Below are 15,277 nucleotides of genomic sequence, written 5' to 3'. Positions count from 1 at the left end.
GGATTTTTGGCATTTACAGCAATGGTTATCAACTGTACTGCAGGGATGGAACGTAAGTCGCAGAAAATAGAGGTTTTGGTGGCAGCTGCAGAGAGGTATTGGGGTGTGCGAGATTTGATGTCAGAAGAGTTACAGGGTGTGTTAAGTGGTGGTATCCCATCCTTTCAGGTTGTTGGGCATGGCATACATTTTTTTTTTTACGTGTATTTCTTTTCGATGGTAGTTTTTTTTTTTTCGTTTTTTTTTTCAAGCAAAGTATAATTGAGTTTTACTCCAGTCTAGTAGGTGGCGGTAATGCAGCATTTATTGGATGCCAACCTACGTTAAAACCTCATTCGAGAAGAAGACACCCTCTCCTGGCTGGTTCATCGATGGCCTTTGGGAGCCAAAAGATGATTGTTGTCTTGACCCAACAAAGAGGCAGTGACTCCCTGAAAAAAAAGAGGACAGTGAGTGGTCCCCCTGTGTGTAATCTCCCAGAGGACTCTAGGAGTCTGCCACTTGCACAGTAAAATGGAGCCCCCCCGAATGGCCCCAAACTTGAGAGACCGTATCCAAAGCTGAATTACAAAGAAGATTTTGTGATCCCCCCCCCCCCCCCCAAGTATGTCAACAGAAAAACGAAAGAAAATCTTTTTATCCTAAATGTTTTAATATCATTTGATCTAAATAATTTCGGACACCCCCAAGCTCTGGTTGCATAGCACCGCGAGGAGATGTAGGAGTGGCTTGCTTGCTAAACCAGCTACTATACCTAGTTAGCAGAGGTGTGAAATTGTCGCAGCAATTTTGCTTGTGCCTCAAACACGTAAGTTTTCATTCCGATCACGGATTATTATATATATATATATATATATATATATATTTTAAATGGTTACAGTCTGATATAGCTAGCAAGTCAACAACAGTTGGCTAGCTAATGTTAGCTAGTCAGCTGCAGTGCTAGCTAGGTAGCCAGCATTAACTAGCTAGTTGGGTTTAACGTTAGCTATTTTCTAAACAAAAAAACGAATGTTGACTCCTTGGTGGCAACTTGCTAACTAACTAACAGCTAGCTAGTAAAACAAAAATATATTTAAGCTGCAGTGCATTCGTATATCTAGTAGTGGCTGACGTTAGATTGCTAACCAACTAACATTAGCTAGCTAGATTGAGCTGGCTATCACAGTCTGTAATATCAGATAGCTAGATATGCGAAAAGGATCTCTTTTTAACCACTCCTCAAACCCACCCCCCTGCCATAACGTTACTGAAAATAGGTCACTGGTCAGCTTGAACAACACGAGCTTCCACTCATATAATGGGAGGCTACACAGTTGGCATAAAGATTAGACAGCAAGGGTGTAAAACAGATTCTCAATTTCAGAAATATTGTCATTTTAATCTACCATTAGGAAATAGTTTTTCAATCTAATATTATAGTTCTGTCGTTCTAGCTTTCCCCACATGCCTTGATCAGTCTTCACCTGTATCTAGGAAAACATAATAGCCTAATGAACAGCCTAATTGGATTTAAACTACAGTCTATCATCTATTTTATTTATTTTTATTTTACTAGGCAAGTCAGTTAAGAACAAATTCTTATTTTCAATGACGGCCTAGGAACAGTGGGTTAACTGCCTGTTCAGGGGCAGAACGACAGATTTGTACCTTGTCAGCTCGGGGATTCGAACTTGCAACCTTTCGGTTACTAGTCCAACGCTCTAACCACTAGGCTACCCTGCCGCCCCGGTAGCTACACTACATTACCAAAAGTATGTGGACACCTGTTCATTGAACATCTCATTCCAAAATCATGGTCATTAATATAGAGTTGGTCCCCCCCCTTTGCTGCTGTAACAGCCTCCACTCTTCTGGGAAGGATGTCAACTAGATGTTAGAACATTGCTGTGGGGACTTGCTTCCATTCAGCCACAAGAGCATTAGTGAGGTTGGGCGATTAGGCCTGGCTCGCAGTCGGCGTACCAATTAATCACAAAAGTGTTCATTGGGGTTAAGGTCAGGGCTCTGTGCAGGCCAGTCAAGTTCTTCCACACAGATCTCGACAAACTATTTCTGTATGGACCTTGCTTTGTACATGGGGGCATTGTCATGCTGAAACAGGAAAGAGCCTTCCCTAAACTGTTGCCACAAAGTTGGAAGCAAAGAATTGTCTAGGATGTCATTGTACATAACATTACTGAAAATAACGCAGTAGCGTTAAGATTTCCCCTCACTGGAACTAAGGGGCCTAGCCCAAACCATAAAACAGCCCCAGACCATTATTCCTCCTCCACAGAACTTTACAGTTGGCACTATGCATTTGGCACTATGCATCCGCCAAACCCAGATTTGTCTGTCAGACTACCAGATGGTGAAGCATGATTCATCACTCCAGAGAACAGGTTTCCACTGCTCTAAAATCCATTGGCGGTGAGCTTTACACCACTCCAGCTGATGCTTGGCATTGCGATGCTTGGTATGGTGATCTTAGGCTTGTGGCTTCTGTGTGGCCATAGAAACCCATTTCATGAAGCTCCCGACGAACAGTTATTGTGCTGATGTTACTTCCAGAGGCAGTTTGGAACTCAGTAATGAGTGTTGCAACTGAGGACAGACCATTTTTACGCACTTCAGCACTCTGTCCCGTTCTGTGAGCTTGTGTGGCCTACCACTTCACGGCTGAGCCGTTGTTGCTCCTAGACGTTTCCACTTCACAATAACAGCACTTACAGTTGACCGGGGCAGCTCTAGCAGGGCAGAAATTTGACCAACTGACTTGTTGGAAAGGTGGCATCCTATAACAGTGCCACGTTGAAAGTCACTGAGCTCTTCAGTAATGCCATTCTACTGCCAATGTTTGTCTATTGAGATTGCATGGCTGTGTGCTCGATTTTATACACCTGTCAGTAACAGGTGGCAAAAAAATGTAAATGTATTTTACCTTTATTTAACTAGGCAAGTCAGTTAAGAACAAATTCTTATTTTCAATGACTGCCTAGGAACAGTGGGTTAACTGCCTGTTCAGGGGCAGAACGACAGATTTGTACCTTGTCAGCTCGGGGATTTGAACTTGCAACCTTTCGGTCCAACGCTCTAACCACTAGGCTACCCTGCCGCCCCAAAATAGCCAAATCCAGTAATTTGAAGGGGTGTCCACATACTTTCAACTCTCAACCACCACTTGAGAAGATAAACCATAGTCAGATCGAACTACGCTGATGCACTGTTTCATCATCTTCAGTATGCCAGAAAGACCATATATATTTAGATACTTGCTAGATGTTATCGTGGTGCCCCACTTATTTTACAGCTGATCTACCAATCATTGATTTCATTGTCATGCACTTCAGGTGACATTATTACAGATGTGTGTACCTGCACTGTGCCTGGGCTGAGAAGCATAATAATTTTGTAATTTTACCTTTATTTAACCAGGTAAGCTAGTTGAACAAGTTCTTATTTACAACTGCGACCTGGCCAAGATAAAGCAAAGCAGTGCGACACAAACAACAACACAGAGTTACACATGCAATAAACAAGTGTACAGTCAATAACACAATAGAAAAAAAGAAAGTCTATATGCAGTGTGTGCAAATGGCGTGGGGAGGTAGGCAATAAATAGGCCATAGTAGCAAAATAATTACAATTTGCAGATTAACACTGGAGTGATAAATGAGCAGATGATGATGTGCAAGTAGAGATACTGGTATGCAAAAGAGCAGAAAAGTAAATAAAAACAATATGGGGATGAGGTAGGTAGATTGGGTGGGCTATTTACAGATGGACTATGTACAGCTGCAGCGATCGGTTAGCTGCTCAGATAGCTGAGGTTTAAAGTTAGTGAGGGAAATATAAGTCTCCAGCTTCAGCGATTTTTTTTTTTTTGCAATTCGTTCCAGTCACTGGCAGCAGAGAACTGGAAGGAAAGGCAGTCAAAGGAGGTGTTGGCTTTGGGGATGACCAGTGAGATATTCAGTGGGGCAAAAAAGTATTTAGTCAGCCACCAATTGTGCAAGTTTTCCCACTTAAAAAGATGAGGCCTGTAATGTTAATCATAGGTACACTTCAACTATGACAGACAAAATTAGGGGGGAAAAAATCCAGAAAATCACATTGTAGGTTTTTAATTAATTTATTTGCAAATTATGGTGGAAAATAATTATTTGGTCACCTACAAACAAGCAAGATTTCTGGCTCTCACAGACCTGTAACTTCTTCTTTAAGAGGCTCCTCTGTCCTCCACTCGTTACCTGTATTAATGGCACCTGTTTGAACTTGTTATCAGTACAAAAGACATCTGTCCACAACCTCAAACAGTCACACTCCAAACTCCACTATGGCCAAGACCAAAGAGTTGTCAAAGGACACCAGAAACAAAATTGTAGACCTGCACCAGGCTGGGAAGACTGAATCTGCAATAGGTAAGCAGCTTGGTTTGAAGAAATCAACTGTGGGAGCAATTATTAGGAAATGGAAGACATACAAGACCACTGATAATCTCCCTCAATCTGGGGCTCCACGCAAGATCTCACCCCGTGGGGTCAAAATGATCACAAGAACGGTGAGCAAAAATTCCAGAACCACACGGGGGGACCTAGTGAATGACCTGCAGAGAGCTGGGACCGAAGTAACAAAGCCTACCATCAGTAACACACTACGCCGCCAGGGACTCCACTCCTGCAGTGCCAGAGGTATCCCCCTGCTTAAGCCAGTACATGTCCAGGCCCGTCTGAAGTTTGCGAGAGCATTTGGATGATCCAGAAGAAGATTGGGAGAATGTAATATGGTCAGATGAAACCAAAATATAACTTTTTGGTAAAAACTCAACTCGTCGTGTTTGGAGGACAAAGAATACTGAGTTGCATCCAAAGAACACCATACCCACTGTGAAGCATGGGGGTGGAAACATCATGCTTTGGGGCTGTTTTTCTGCAAAGGGACCAGGACGACTGATCCGTGTAAAGGAAAGAATGAATGGGGCCATGTATCGTGAGATTTTGAGTGAAAACCTCCTTCCATCAGCAAGGGCATTGAAGATGAAATGTGGCTGGGTCTTTCAGCATGACAATGATCCCAAACACACCGCCCGGGCAACGAAGGAGTGGCTTCGTAAGAAGCATTTCAAGGTCCTGGAGTGGCCTAGCCAGTCTCCAGATCTCAACCCCATAGAAAATCTTTGGAGGGAGTTGAAAGTCTGTGTTGCCCAGCAACAGCCCCAAAACATCACTGCTCTAGAGGAGATCTGCATGGAGGAATGGGCCAAAATACCAGCAACAGTGTGTGAAAATCTTGTGAAGACTTACACAAAACGTTCAACCTCTGTCATTGCCAACAAAGGGTATATAACAAAGTATTGAGAAACTTTTGTTATTGACCAAATACCTATTTTCCACCATAATTTGCAGATAAATTCAATAAAAATCCTACAATGTGATTTTCTGGATTTTTTTTCTTCTAATTTTGTCTGTCATAGTTGAAGTGTACCTATGATAAATTACAGGCCTCTCTCATCTTTTTAAGTGGGAGAAAATGCACAATTGGTGGCTGACTAAATACTTTTTTTGCCCCACTGTACCTGCTGGAGCACGTGCTACGGGTGGGTGTTGTTATCGTTACCAGTGAGCTGAGATAAGGCGGAGCTTTACCTAGCATAGACTTATAGATGACCTGGAGCAAGTGGGTCTGGCGACGAATATGTAGCGAGGGCCAGCCGACTAGAGCATACAGTTCGCAGTGGTGGGTGGTATAAGGGGCTTTGGTAACAAAACGGATGGCACTGTTAGACTGCATCCAGTTTGCTGAGTAGAGTATTGGAAGCTATTTTGTAGAGGACATCGTCTAGGATCGGTAGGATAGTCAGTTTTACTAGGGTAAGTTTGGTGGCGTGAGTGAAGGAGGCTTTGTTGCGAAGATGAAGATGCATGTCATGATTAATCCCAAGGATATTGTGTAGGCCTAATTACTGTGTAATTGTCATAAGACCCAAGCCACCCCCTGTACCCAGACTTTGAACTACTCCCCTCGGCGCAGGTATAGGGCACCCCTCAGCAGGAAAAACAGAACTAGACAATAATTTGTGCCAGGTGTGATATCCCTCCTAAATAGCTCGGGCTAATATACCTATCGACTCAGTAAGGCCCGCAGGCTAGTCTTTTTTTAAATTATTTTAAAAAAAAAGTTTTATTGGTATGTAACTTATGAAAGTTGTATTGCCAATTTTTTTTGTATTTAAACACTGCAACAAAATTTCCCCATGGGGACAATAAAGTCAGTAAGTAAGGTCCAGTAAATGTAGTAAATGCCTGGAAATGTGCTTCCCAGTTAGACTTAGCTATGTGTCTGATTTGAGTCTGTCTCTCCATACAGTGTGCCATCCAAACCACTCCATGTGACCTTTAACAGTCCTGCTGAATAGGAGAAATGAGGACCATTTGTGAGTGAGGTACCACTACTGCTTTTCTTTTGTTCACTCACTAATTCTCTCAAGCTACTGGCTTGAGCCACTCCAAATGGTTTAGGATGACGATATAGCTGAAGTTGTTTAATATGGTAACAAGGCTTGACCTTGAAGTTATGTTAATTGCACAGGATAAAGTGGGTATGTTCATTTTGCTGCATTTCTTCTGCAGATATTCCATAAACACTCCTGGACAGGTTTGCATTGGTGAGATGGATTTTCTCCAGGCATTGACTCACCTAGCCTTGTATTCTGCAGAAATTGGTGTGTATCAGTGATGTGCCATGGGGTACGACGTCACCAGGTTCCAAGGGGAGGTGGATGAAGACCTGCTGTGTCCCATCTGCAGCATGGTACTGGAGGAGCCAGTGCAGGTTAATGGCCTACTATACCTCCTATACCTCTGGACCAGATCTATTACAAGGACTTATTTTATTTATCCTTTATTTAGACAGGTTGTCACTGAGTTCTTAATATAGACCTTTCACCGATTTCAAACAATATACTTATTTTCCCATCTTCCCTTTTCCCATCTCCGCTCCTTTTTCTCCTATGTCTAGGCTCCACACTGTGAGCATGCCTTCTGCAACGCCTGCATCACCCAGTGGTTCAACCAGCAGCAGATCTGTCCTGTGGACCGCAGCGTGGTGACACTGGCTCACCTCCGGCCTGTGCCCCGCATCATGCGCAACATGCTCTCCAAACTCCAAATCGCTTGTGACAACGCTGGCTTCGGCTGCCCAGCCACACTGCGGCTAGATCAACTGCAGTCTCACCTGAAGGACTGCGAGCACAACCCCAAAAGACCTGTCAACTGTGAGGAGGGCTGTGGGTAGGTGATATTAGAGCACATTACACAGCAGAGTAGACCAGACAGAATGGGAAAACATGGCTGTGACTTTTGAGTTGCTGGGCATGCCACACCACCACTGCAGAATGTGACATTACCTAGTCTTGTATTTATTATTTAGTATTGTAGTGGTCTCTAGAGTGACAGAGTGGCTTTAATTTCATAATGTCACAATTTCGCCGCAGGCTGGAGATGCCGAAAGATGAGATGTGCAACCACAACTGCATCAAGCACTTACGTGGCGTGGTACAGCAGCAGCAGACCAAGATCTCTGAACTAGAGAAAAATGCTGCAGAGCACAAACACCAGTTGGGGGAACAAGTAAGTACACACACTCTCACGTTACATATACCCCAGTAGAGGCTGCTGAGGGGAGAACGGCTCATAAATGGCTGGAACGGCATGAATGGAATGGTATGGAAACCATGTGTTTGATGTACACTGCTCCAAAAAATAAAGGGAACACTTAAACAACAATGTAACTCCAAGTCAATTCAACTTCTGTGTAATCAAACTGTGCACTTAGGAAGCAACACTGATTGACAATACATTTCACATGCTGTTGTGCAAATGGAATAGACATCAGGTGGAAATTATAGGCAATTAGCAAGACACCCCCAATAAAGAAGTGGTTCTGCAGGTGGTGACCACAGACCACTTCTCAGTTCCTATGCTTCCTGGCTGATGTTTTGGTCACTTTTGAATGCCGGCGGTGCTTTCACTCTAGTGGTAGCATGAGACGGAGTCTACAACCCACACAAGGGGCTCAGGTAGTGCAGCTCATCCAGGATGGCACATCAATGCGAGCTGTGGCAAGAAGGTTTGCTGTGTCTGTCAGTGTAGTGTCCAGAGCATAGAGGGGCTACCAGGAGACAGGCCAGTACATCAGGAGACGTGGAGAAGGCCGTAGGAGGGCAACAACCCAGCAGCAGGACCGCTACCTCCGCCTTTGTGCAAGGAGGAGCAGGAGGAGCACTGCCAGAGCCCTGCAAAATGACCTCCAGCAGGCCACAAATGTGCATGCGTCTGCTCAAACGATCAGAAACAGACTCCATGAGTCTGGTATGAAGGCCCGACGTCCACAGGTGGGGGTTGTGCTTACAGCCCAACAGAGTGCAGGACGTTTGGCATTTGCCAGAGAACACAAAGATTGGCAAATTCGCCACTGGCGCCCTGTGCTCTTCACAGATGAAAGCAGGTTCACACTGAGCACATGTGACAGACATGACAGAGTCTGGAGACGCCTTGGAGAACGTTCTGCTGCCTGCAACATCCTCCAGCATGACCGGTTTGGCGATGGGTCAGTCATGGTGTGGGGTGGCATTTCTTTGGGGGGCCGCACAGCCCTCCATGTGCTTGCCAGAGGTAGCCGGACTGCCATTCGGTACCTGATGAGATCCTCAGACCCCTTGTGAGACCAAATGCTGGTGCGGTTGGCCCTGGGTTCCTCCTAATGCAAGACAATGCTAGACCTCATGTGGCTGGAGTGTGTCAGCAGTTCCTGCAAGAGGAAGGCATTGATGCTATGGACTGGCCCGCCCGTTCCCCAGACCTGAATCCAATTGAGCACATCTGGGACATCATGTCTCGCTCCATCCACCAATGCCACGTTGCACCACAGACTGTCCAGGAGTTGGCGGATGCTTTAGTCCAGGTCTGGGAGGAGATCCCTCAGGAGACCATCCGCCACCTCATCAGGAGCATGCCCAGGTGTTGTAGGGAGGTCATACAGGCACGTGGAGGCCACACACACTACTGAGCCTCATTTTGACTTGTTTTAAGGACATTACATCAAAGTTGGATCAGCCTGTAATGTGGTTTTCCACTTAAATTTTGAGTGTGACTCCAAATCCAGACCTCCATGGGTTGATAGATTTGATTTCCATTTATCATTTTTGTGTGATCGTTGTCAGCACATTCAACTATGTAAAGAAAAAGTATTTAATAAGAATATTTCATTCATTCAGATCTAGGATGTGTTATTTTAGTGTTACCTTTATTTTTTTGAGCAGTGTATTTGATAGCATTCTGCTCCAACCATTATCATGAGCCCGTCCTCCCCAATTAAGGCTCCACCAACCTCCTGTGATATACCTGTATGCAAATCCATTAGTGCTCTGTTCCTCAATGTTCAGGGATCTTGTGTGTGTGTGTTTCTTCCATTGTCAGAAACGGGACATCCAGCTGCTAAAAGCAAACATGAGAGCAATACGCAGTGCAAACCCCAACATGCAGAACCTGGAGGAGAGCATTGAGTACAACGAGATCCTGGAGTGAGTTTACTCTCCTGTCCCTTTGGCCCTCTCCTCTAGAATATTTTCAGGAGTTATAGCACTTGATTTCAGCCTCAAGTCTATTATGTTGGATATTGTTTGACTGCTACAATCATTCAAACTCACTTTAAAAATCAAATTTAATAAGCCCTTTTTACATTAACCTGTTGTCACAGTGCTTTAGAGCTAAAGATCCTATTCCACATCTCACCTGTTCCTGACCTGCCCAACAGATGGGTCAACTCCCTCCAACCTGTGCGGGTGACGCGCTGGGGCGGGATGATCTCCACGCCAGATGCAGTTCTCCAGGCGGTCATCAAGCGTTCGCTCATCGACAGCGGCTGTCCTCTGTCCATCATTAACGAGCTGATTGAGAATGCCCACGAAAGGAACTGGCCGCAGGGCCTGGCCACGCTGGAGACGCGGCAGATGAACCGGCGCTACTATGAAAACTACGTGGCCAAGCGGATCCCTGGGAAACAGGCGGTGGTGGTGATGGCCTGTGAGAACCAACACATGGGAGAGGACATGATCCTAGAGCCTGGCCTGGTCATGATCTTTGCCCATGGAGTGGAGGAGATCTTATAAGTAGATCTTATAATAACCCAACACTAGGAGCAGGGGGGTCTAGCATGGCAGAGCGGAGTGCAAACCGGACATTTTGATTCTTGAGTTATTACTCATCTCTAAAAAATATAATTTAAAAAATACTCCTTCTCAATTGAATGGTAATTATGGGTCTATTTCTTAATGACAGTTGATATGTCAGTTTTTGTCTCTAAAGATAAGCGGTTGTAGGGGAAATGAAAAGATCTCAATGGCTCCTAAAATGAACAGAAGAGTATTACTTACATATGAGCTTATTTAATATCTTTGCCTTAAAAGGACATTTCAAATACACCTGGAAAAAGAGAACTTAACTGATAATACCCAGGATATTCTAAGATGGAATGTTTGAGAGTTGCATAATAAAAAGCTATGCCTAATCTCCTAGGCTTCTCTGGTTCCCCCCATCCTACACCTTGTACTATGTAAATGAATTCATATCAAAAAATCATGTAAATACAAATATTATATTGAAAAAAAATATACACATTCTCAAGCTATTCTTGTTATACAGTAATTAGACTGTGGATTTTGTCAGTTGGCATCCATGTGTTTAAGGATGCTGCTCTGGACATTTTGCTCACTTCAGCATTGTTTTTTGCTAATCATGTCATGACAGTTGTATGCCATGATGTTTTGCTTCTCGTTTATTACATTTTTATTGTGCCATGCATTTTATTTATAGATTTTGAAGACCTGCTGGGGCGGGATCTCCATACCAGAAGCAGTATGCTTGAAGATGTTTTTTGTGTTATGTAAATACATTTGTCATTTTAGAAAATTGAAGCTCATTGTTCATTGCTTCCGTTGTACTTAGTGAACATGAATTTGGGCCAATTGACGTTAAACCATTGGAATGTAACATTGTGTAGTTTTACCTGTTTTATTTTATAAATGGTTGATGCTTGTTTGTGTTGATATTAATTGACAATTTCTTATTTTTACCAAAATATTTTATCTAAAAGCTTTGAATTACTGAATGATAGTGACAAGGGACTTGATCTAAAGACATGCAGTCGAAAACAACCATGTGGAAATCTAACTTCAATGCTACTTCGTTAGTGTCACCATAATGAGATACATTTGGATTGAGTTTTGTCATTTTGTGTCCTTTTATCTTTTGTGCTGTGGGGTAAAGATGAAGGAAAAAATAAAATTGTGATCTTGATTGTCATCATGGTACAGTACTGCATGGCTTTTTCTTATGCCATTGAGTCATTCCTACATGCAGGGCCTCTATACATCATGATTTCTGATGATTAGCACTCTAAGCAGCAGCCTATCTGGCAATGCTCTCTGCCCACCCACACAAACACCCACATGGTCAGACATTGTGCATGTCTACAGCAGCAGTGTCTAGTGAGCTCTTGCCAGCAGCCCATACTCTATTGAGGCCTTTCCTTTTAAATATTTCCCTTTGTGAATGGTTGGAATATCATGCGATTTGCCAAAGGGCATGCTTTCGTTATTGTGCCTGAACATCCTCTGGTTCATCATCTGGTATTAAATGATCTAATGGGTTGAGACACCTTTTTACTTGTATGCCAATAATTGTACTGTTGGACTGGATTTTACAATGCACAACTGTTTGTTCAGTGATTCAACCTCAAATTCACACCATCAAAGGGTCAGAATCAATAATTAGGCTACTGTCAGTCCATCATTGCCTCAACACACTTATGGGACTGCTGTCACATTCGATTATCTATAGATGTTCCATAATATAGGCTACTAATGTAATAAAGCAGTTGGGAGCTCATAGGCCTAATGTCTCGAGCACACTGACAGTGTCATTGCATTTTGTTAAACCAGCTACGGTTGACTGCAGCGGCTTTTATAGTGCGTTCTGTGTGGTCCATACATTGGATTTCTCGAACCTACGGCCTTGATCACACCGACGGTGTTATTGCGCAAAATGGTGAGCAGCAGCACCTGGATAAGTGTGCAATAAAAGTTCAACATTCTCCTTCTACTACCATTTCTGTCAAGCGGTCTACAGTTTGACGCATACTTTCGATAAATCCAATGTAAGCACCACAGAGAACGCACTGCAACTGGGTTAATTTAGAACGCGTGCAGTGTTCAATTAGAAATGAGACACCTGAAACCCCACCTCTTTAAGGAATACCTAGGATAGGATAAAGTAATCCCTCCCCCCCCCTTAAAAGATTTAGATGCACTACTGTTCCACTGGATGTCATAAGGTGAATGCACCAATTTGTAAGTCGCTCTGGATAAGAGCGTCTGCTAAATGACTTAAATGTAAATGTAAATGTAATGTACTTTTGGTGCACCAAAATGCAAAAAGCTGTCTGTGATCGAGGCGTTATTCGTTACACTGTATGTGTAGATGGCTTGACAGAAATGGTAGCAGAAGGTGAATGTTGAACTTTTGTTGCACACTATCCAGATGATGCTGCGTTCCATTTTGCGCATTACACTGTAGGTGTGATCGAGGCTTGCTATTTATTTTACATAGCACACCCACCTGTGCCAAACGCCTTGATCACACCGACAGTGTTATTGCGCAAAATGGCACGCAGCATCATCTAGATATGTGTATAACAAAAGTTCAGTCACCTTCTGCTACCAGTTCTGTCAAGCCGTCTGCGCATACAGTGAGATAAATCCAAAGTTTGCACTACATAGAGCGCACTGCAACTGCCTCTGCAACTCAATGCTGTAAGGCAACCGCAGCGTTCCATTGAAAATGAATGTACCTCTGGTGTACCAAAAATCAATAACCCTATCCGTGTGAACGAGGCGAAACTGGTCCAGACTTCTTTGCGGAAGATGTACTGTAGTTCGCTATAGGCTCACAGTGCATTGAAAATCAAATGTAGGAAAAATGTCCTATCGATTGCAACTGAATTTGTCCATCGCTGCTCTATTATAGCCTAGGGCACATACATGATAAGAGAAGAACGCACATCCATATACTAGAGTAGACTGGGATAAATGGGGCAAACCCAATGTAGACTACATCCCCGCGTTAGTCAAAGTGCCCGCAGATGACAGTTCGAGGCGGTGCTTTGCTTCTTTTTTTAATAGCTAGGGAGGGGGAAATCGCTGAGTCGGGCGTGGCAGTCAGCCAACCTTTCTTGTTATCTCTGGGTAAATGAAAGCTGACAGCTAGACTACCTTTCTTGCAGCGTCCACAGACAATTTCCGTCGATTTGCTGGGTGTAAAAACGTTGAATTGCGCCTCGATCCTCGCTGAGGAAATATCTTACCGGACGAACGGCACGACACTCCGTTTAAGGACGACAGACAGACAACGCTCATCATCGCGAAATATAGGTAGGCTAATTGATGCTCAAAACAGCCTCATTTAGTACTACTGGATGAAGTTCAACGAATCGTGTATGCTTGTTCACAACTTTGCATACAGATATTGCCTGTGAATTTCGTTGCGCCGCTGCCAAGTTTGGGTAAGATCCATATTTCATGGGAGAGACGGTATCCCTCGCCTCGCCCAACTGATCTCAGTTGGTTCCCTGGTTGGGCAAAACAGGCTACTTTTGAGTGGGATCCTACTGATACATCCAATGATGGGTTTCTATATACATTGGCTACATCTGCAGCTTCTGTTCCCATGTTTCTCCCCTTTGAAACCTATAGCCTAACCTTTAGACATGCTCCTCTTTAGACTATAGTTAACAGGGCGTGTTTTATAGCCTAGAAGGAGAGATCAGCTACTAAGAATATAAGTTGAATATACTGTTTAAGGTTTTACATAGTGTTAAACTGTCACCCTTATGACTCAATATTGTAGACCAGACAGGTTGGAGAAGTTTTACAACTGCCTGCAGACAATGTTGGACCTATGGTCCTTGATACAAGGAGCTCTGTCTGGATGGAAAATGCCATTTTGGTTTATATGATTTTCATTAGCAATGTGACATCCTTGCAAATAACTTTTGACTTTGAATAATACAGTTACTTGCCATCTAACTGATTAAAACAACTGACAAAGCAACACATTGCTCAACACACAACCATAGTTGCACCATTTAAGACATGATGTTTGTCCCTTCTGATATATTTACTTCACTGTGTGCTTATTTCCCTTGGTATGTGTCTCCTTAATTAAGTTACCTATGGGTAAACTAGGTCTTCTGGCCATGCATTTAGAACATGTTGGCAAGTAGCAATCAGAGTTGAACTACATTTTGTGCTTTCATCAGGTTTCCTTTAACATTTTACATTTTTCTGGGTCATGCAACCACAAAGTCACAGGGATGGTTCTGAAACTTTTAATTTTGTCTTTTGAGTGTATTTCTGGCTGGACATATTGCCAGCATGATGTGGCCTAAAGGGTGCCTTGATAACCCTGCAAATAACTATTCCATTATTTGAACAACAGATTACCCAGAACATTTTAGGGATTTGAAACGACATGGTCATTTTTCATTGCTAGTGTAGTTTTTGCATTTCCAATCAAGTCAAGTGAGGTCATCAGTTCCTTTTTAAATCTATACCATTTCCTGGTTTCCCTCCCCACTGGAAAATTGGTTGCCAAAAAACAGAAATTATATCCTCGTTCTGGGAAAGACCGTCTCTTAATGAAAAAGTCATACTTAACCTGCACAGCTAAGTAATCACAGGGAAACACAGAGAGAGGCATTCCTGGTCAGGTCAACCTGTCGGTAAGGAAACAGACTATCTCTACAGACGGATCAGGAAGCAGGTCACACTATTGCTGCAGAGAAATTAAATGTAATTAATGAAATTAATCTAATAGGGATCTATAGAGCTTCTAGAGGGATTGTGTGTGTGTTTACGATCATGCAATCACACAATCTAAACATTTGATCATTTACTCCCTTTGCCCTATACACAGATTGTACATTTCAATGGTTTTACAATGGCAGTACAGTAAGAGTAAACAGTTCCTCCAAACATGTGCCAACGCTCAGCGTGAAAGTGGCGTGGTTACTGGAGGGAAGGGTGCACCCTCACAAGTCCAGGCGGGTTTGTGGTTTTTTCTGTATTGTACGCACCAGTGTTCCTCGGGACTAACTCAACACAGCCTGCTGAATAGTATTTTTTTTAACGTCATACACATTGTTTGGTTAGTAAAAAAGGCAACAAGCTGTGCCTCGCCCA

At 43.3% G+C, this 15,277-nt stretch overlaps 2 protein-coding genes across 3 annotated transcripts in view; both read left to right on the top strand.

Moving 5' to 3' along the window:
- Positions 1-666: 666 nt before the first annotated feature.
- LOC115132393 (E3 ubiquitin-protein ligase NRDP1-like) lies at positions 667-11,342 on the top strand. 2 transcript variants are annotated; one of them, XM_065020814.1, is made up of 7 exons: positions 667-808; positions 6,349-6,415; positions 6,698-6,813; positions 7,000-7,271; positions 7,475-7,610; positions 9,459-9,562; positions 9,796-11,342. In XM_065020814.1, exons 3-7 carry the CDS (start codon positions 6,724-6,726, stop codon positions 10,148-10,150), a joined length of 957 nt encoding a protein of 318 aa, XP_064876886.1. In that variant the 5' UTR covers positions 667-808; positions 6,349-6,415; positions 6,698-6,723; the 3' UTR covers positions 10,151-11,342. The 2 variants fall into 2 exon arrangements, with proteins under 2 accessions (XP_064876886.1, XP_029520859.1); XM_029664999.2 differs by having other exon boundaries at positions 669-808; positions 6,349-6,424.
- Positions 11,343-13,225: 1,883 nt separating this feature from the next.
- Positions 13,226-15,277, top strand: part of LOC115132392 (diacylglycerol kinase alpha-like) — a 49,572-nt gene continuing 47,520 nt past the window's right edge. Inside the window, exon 1 of the mRNA XM_029664996.2 lies at positions 13,226-13,468. The gene's annotated coding sequence lies outside the window, so the exon portion shown is untranslated. The remainder of the gene's footprint in view (positions 13,469-15,277) is intronic.

Source organism: Oncorhynchus nerka, linkage group LG7 (assembly GCF_034236695.1).
Source record: "Oncorhynchus nerka isolate Pitt River linkage group LG7, Oner_Uvic_2.0, whole genome shotgun sequence".
NCBI classification, from domain to species: Eukaryota; Metazoa; Chordata; class Actinopteri; order Salmoniformes; family Salmonidae; genus Oncorhynchus; species Oncorhynchus nerka.
Note: the sequence above shows the minus strand (reverse complement) of the source record. Positions and strands in the feature narration are given on the sequence as shown.

Coding starts and splice junctions, on each gene's coding strand:
- LOC115132393 (XM_065020814.1), top strand. CDS start 6,724: ATGGGGTACGACGTCACCAGGTTCCAAGGGGAGGTGGATGAAGACCTG. Junction 6,814..6,999: donor TACTGGAGGAGCCAGTGCAG/GTTAATGGCCTA, acceptor TCCTATGTCTAG/GCTCCACACTGTGAGCATGC. Junction 7,272..7,474: donor AACTGTGAGGAGGGCTGTGG/GTAGGTGATATT, acceptor ATTTCGCCGCAG/GCTGGAGATGCCGAAAGATG.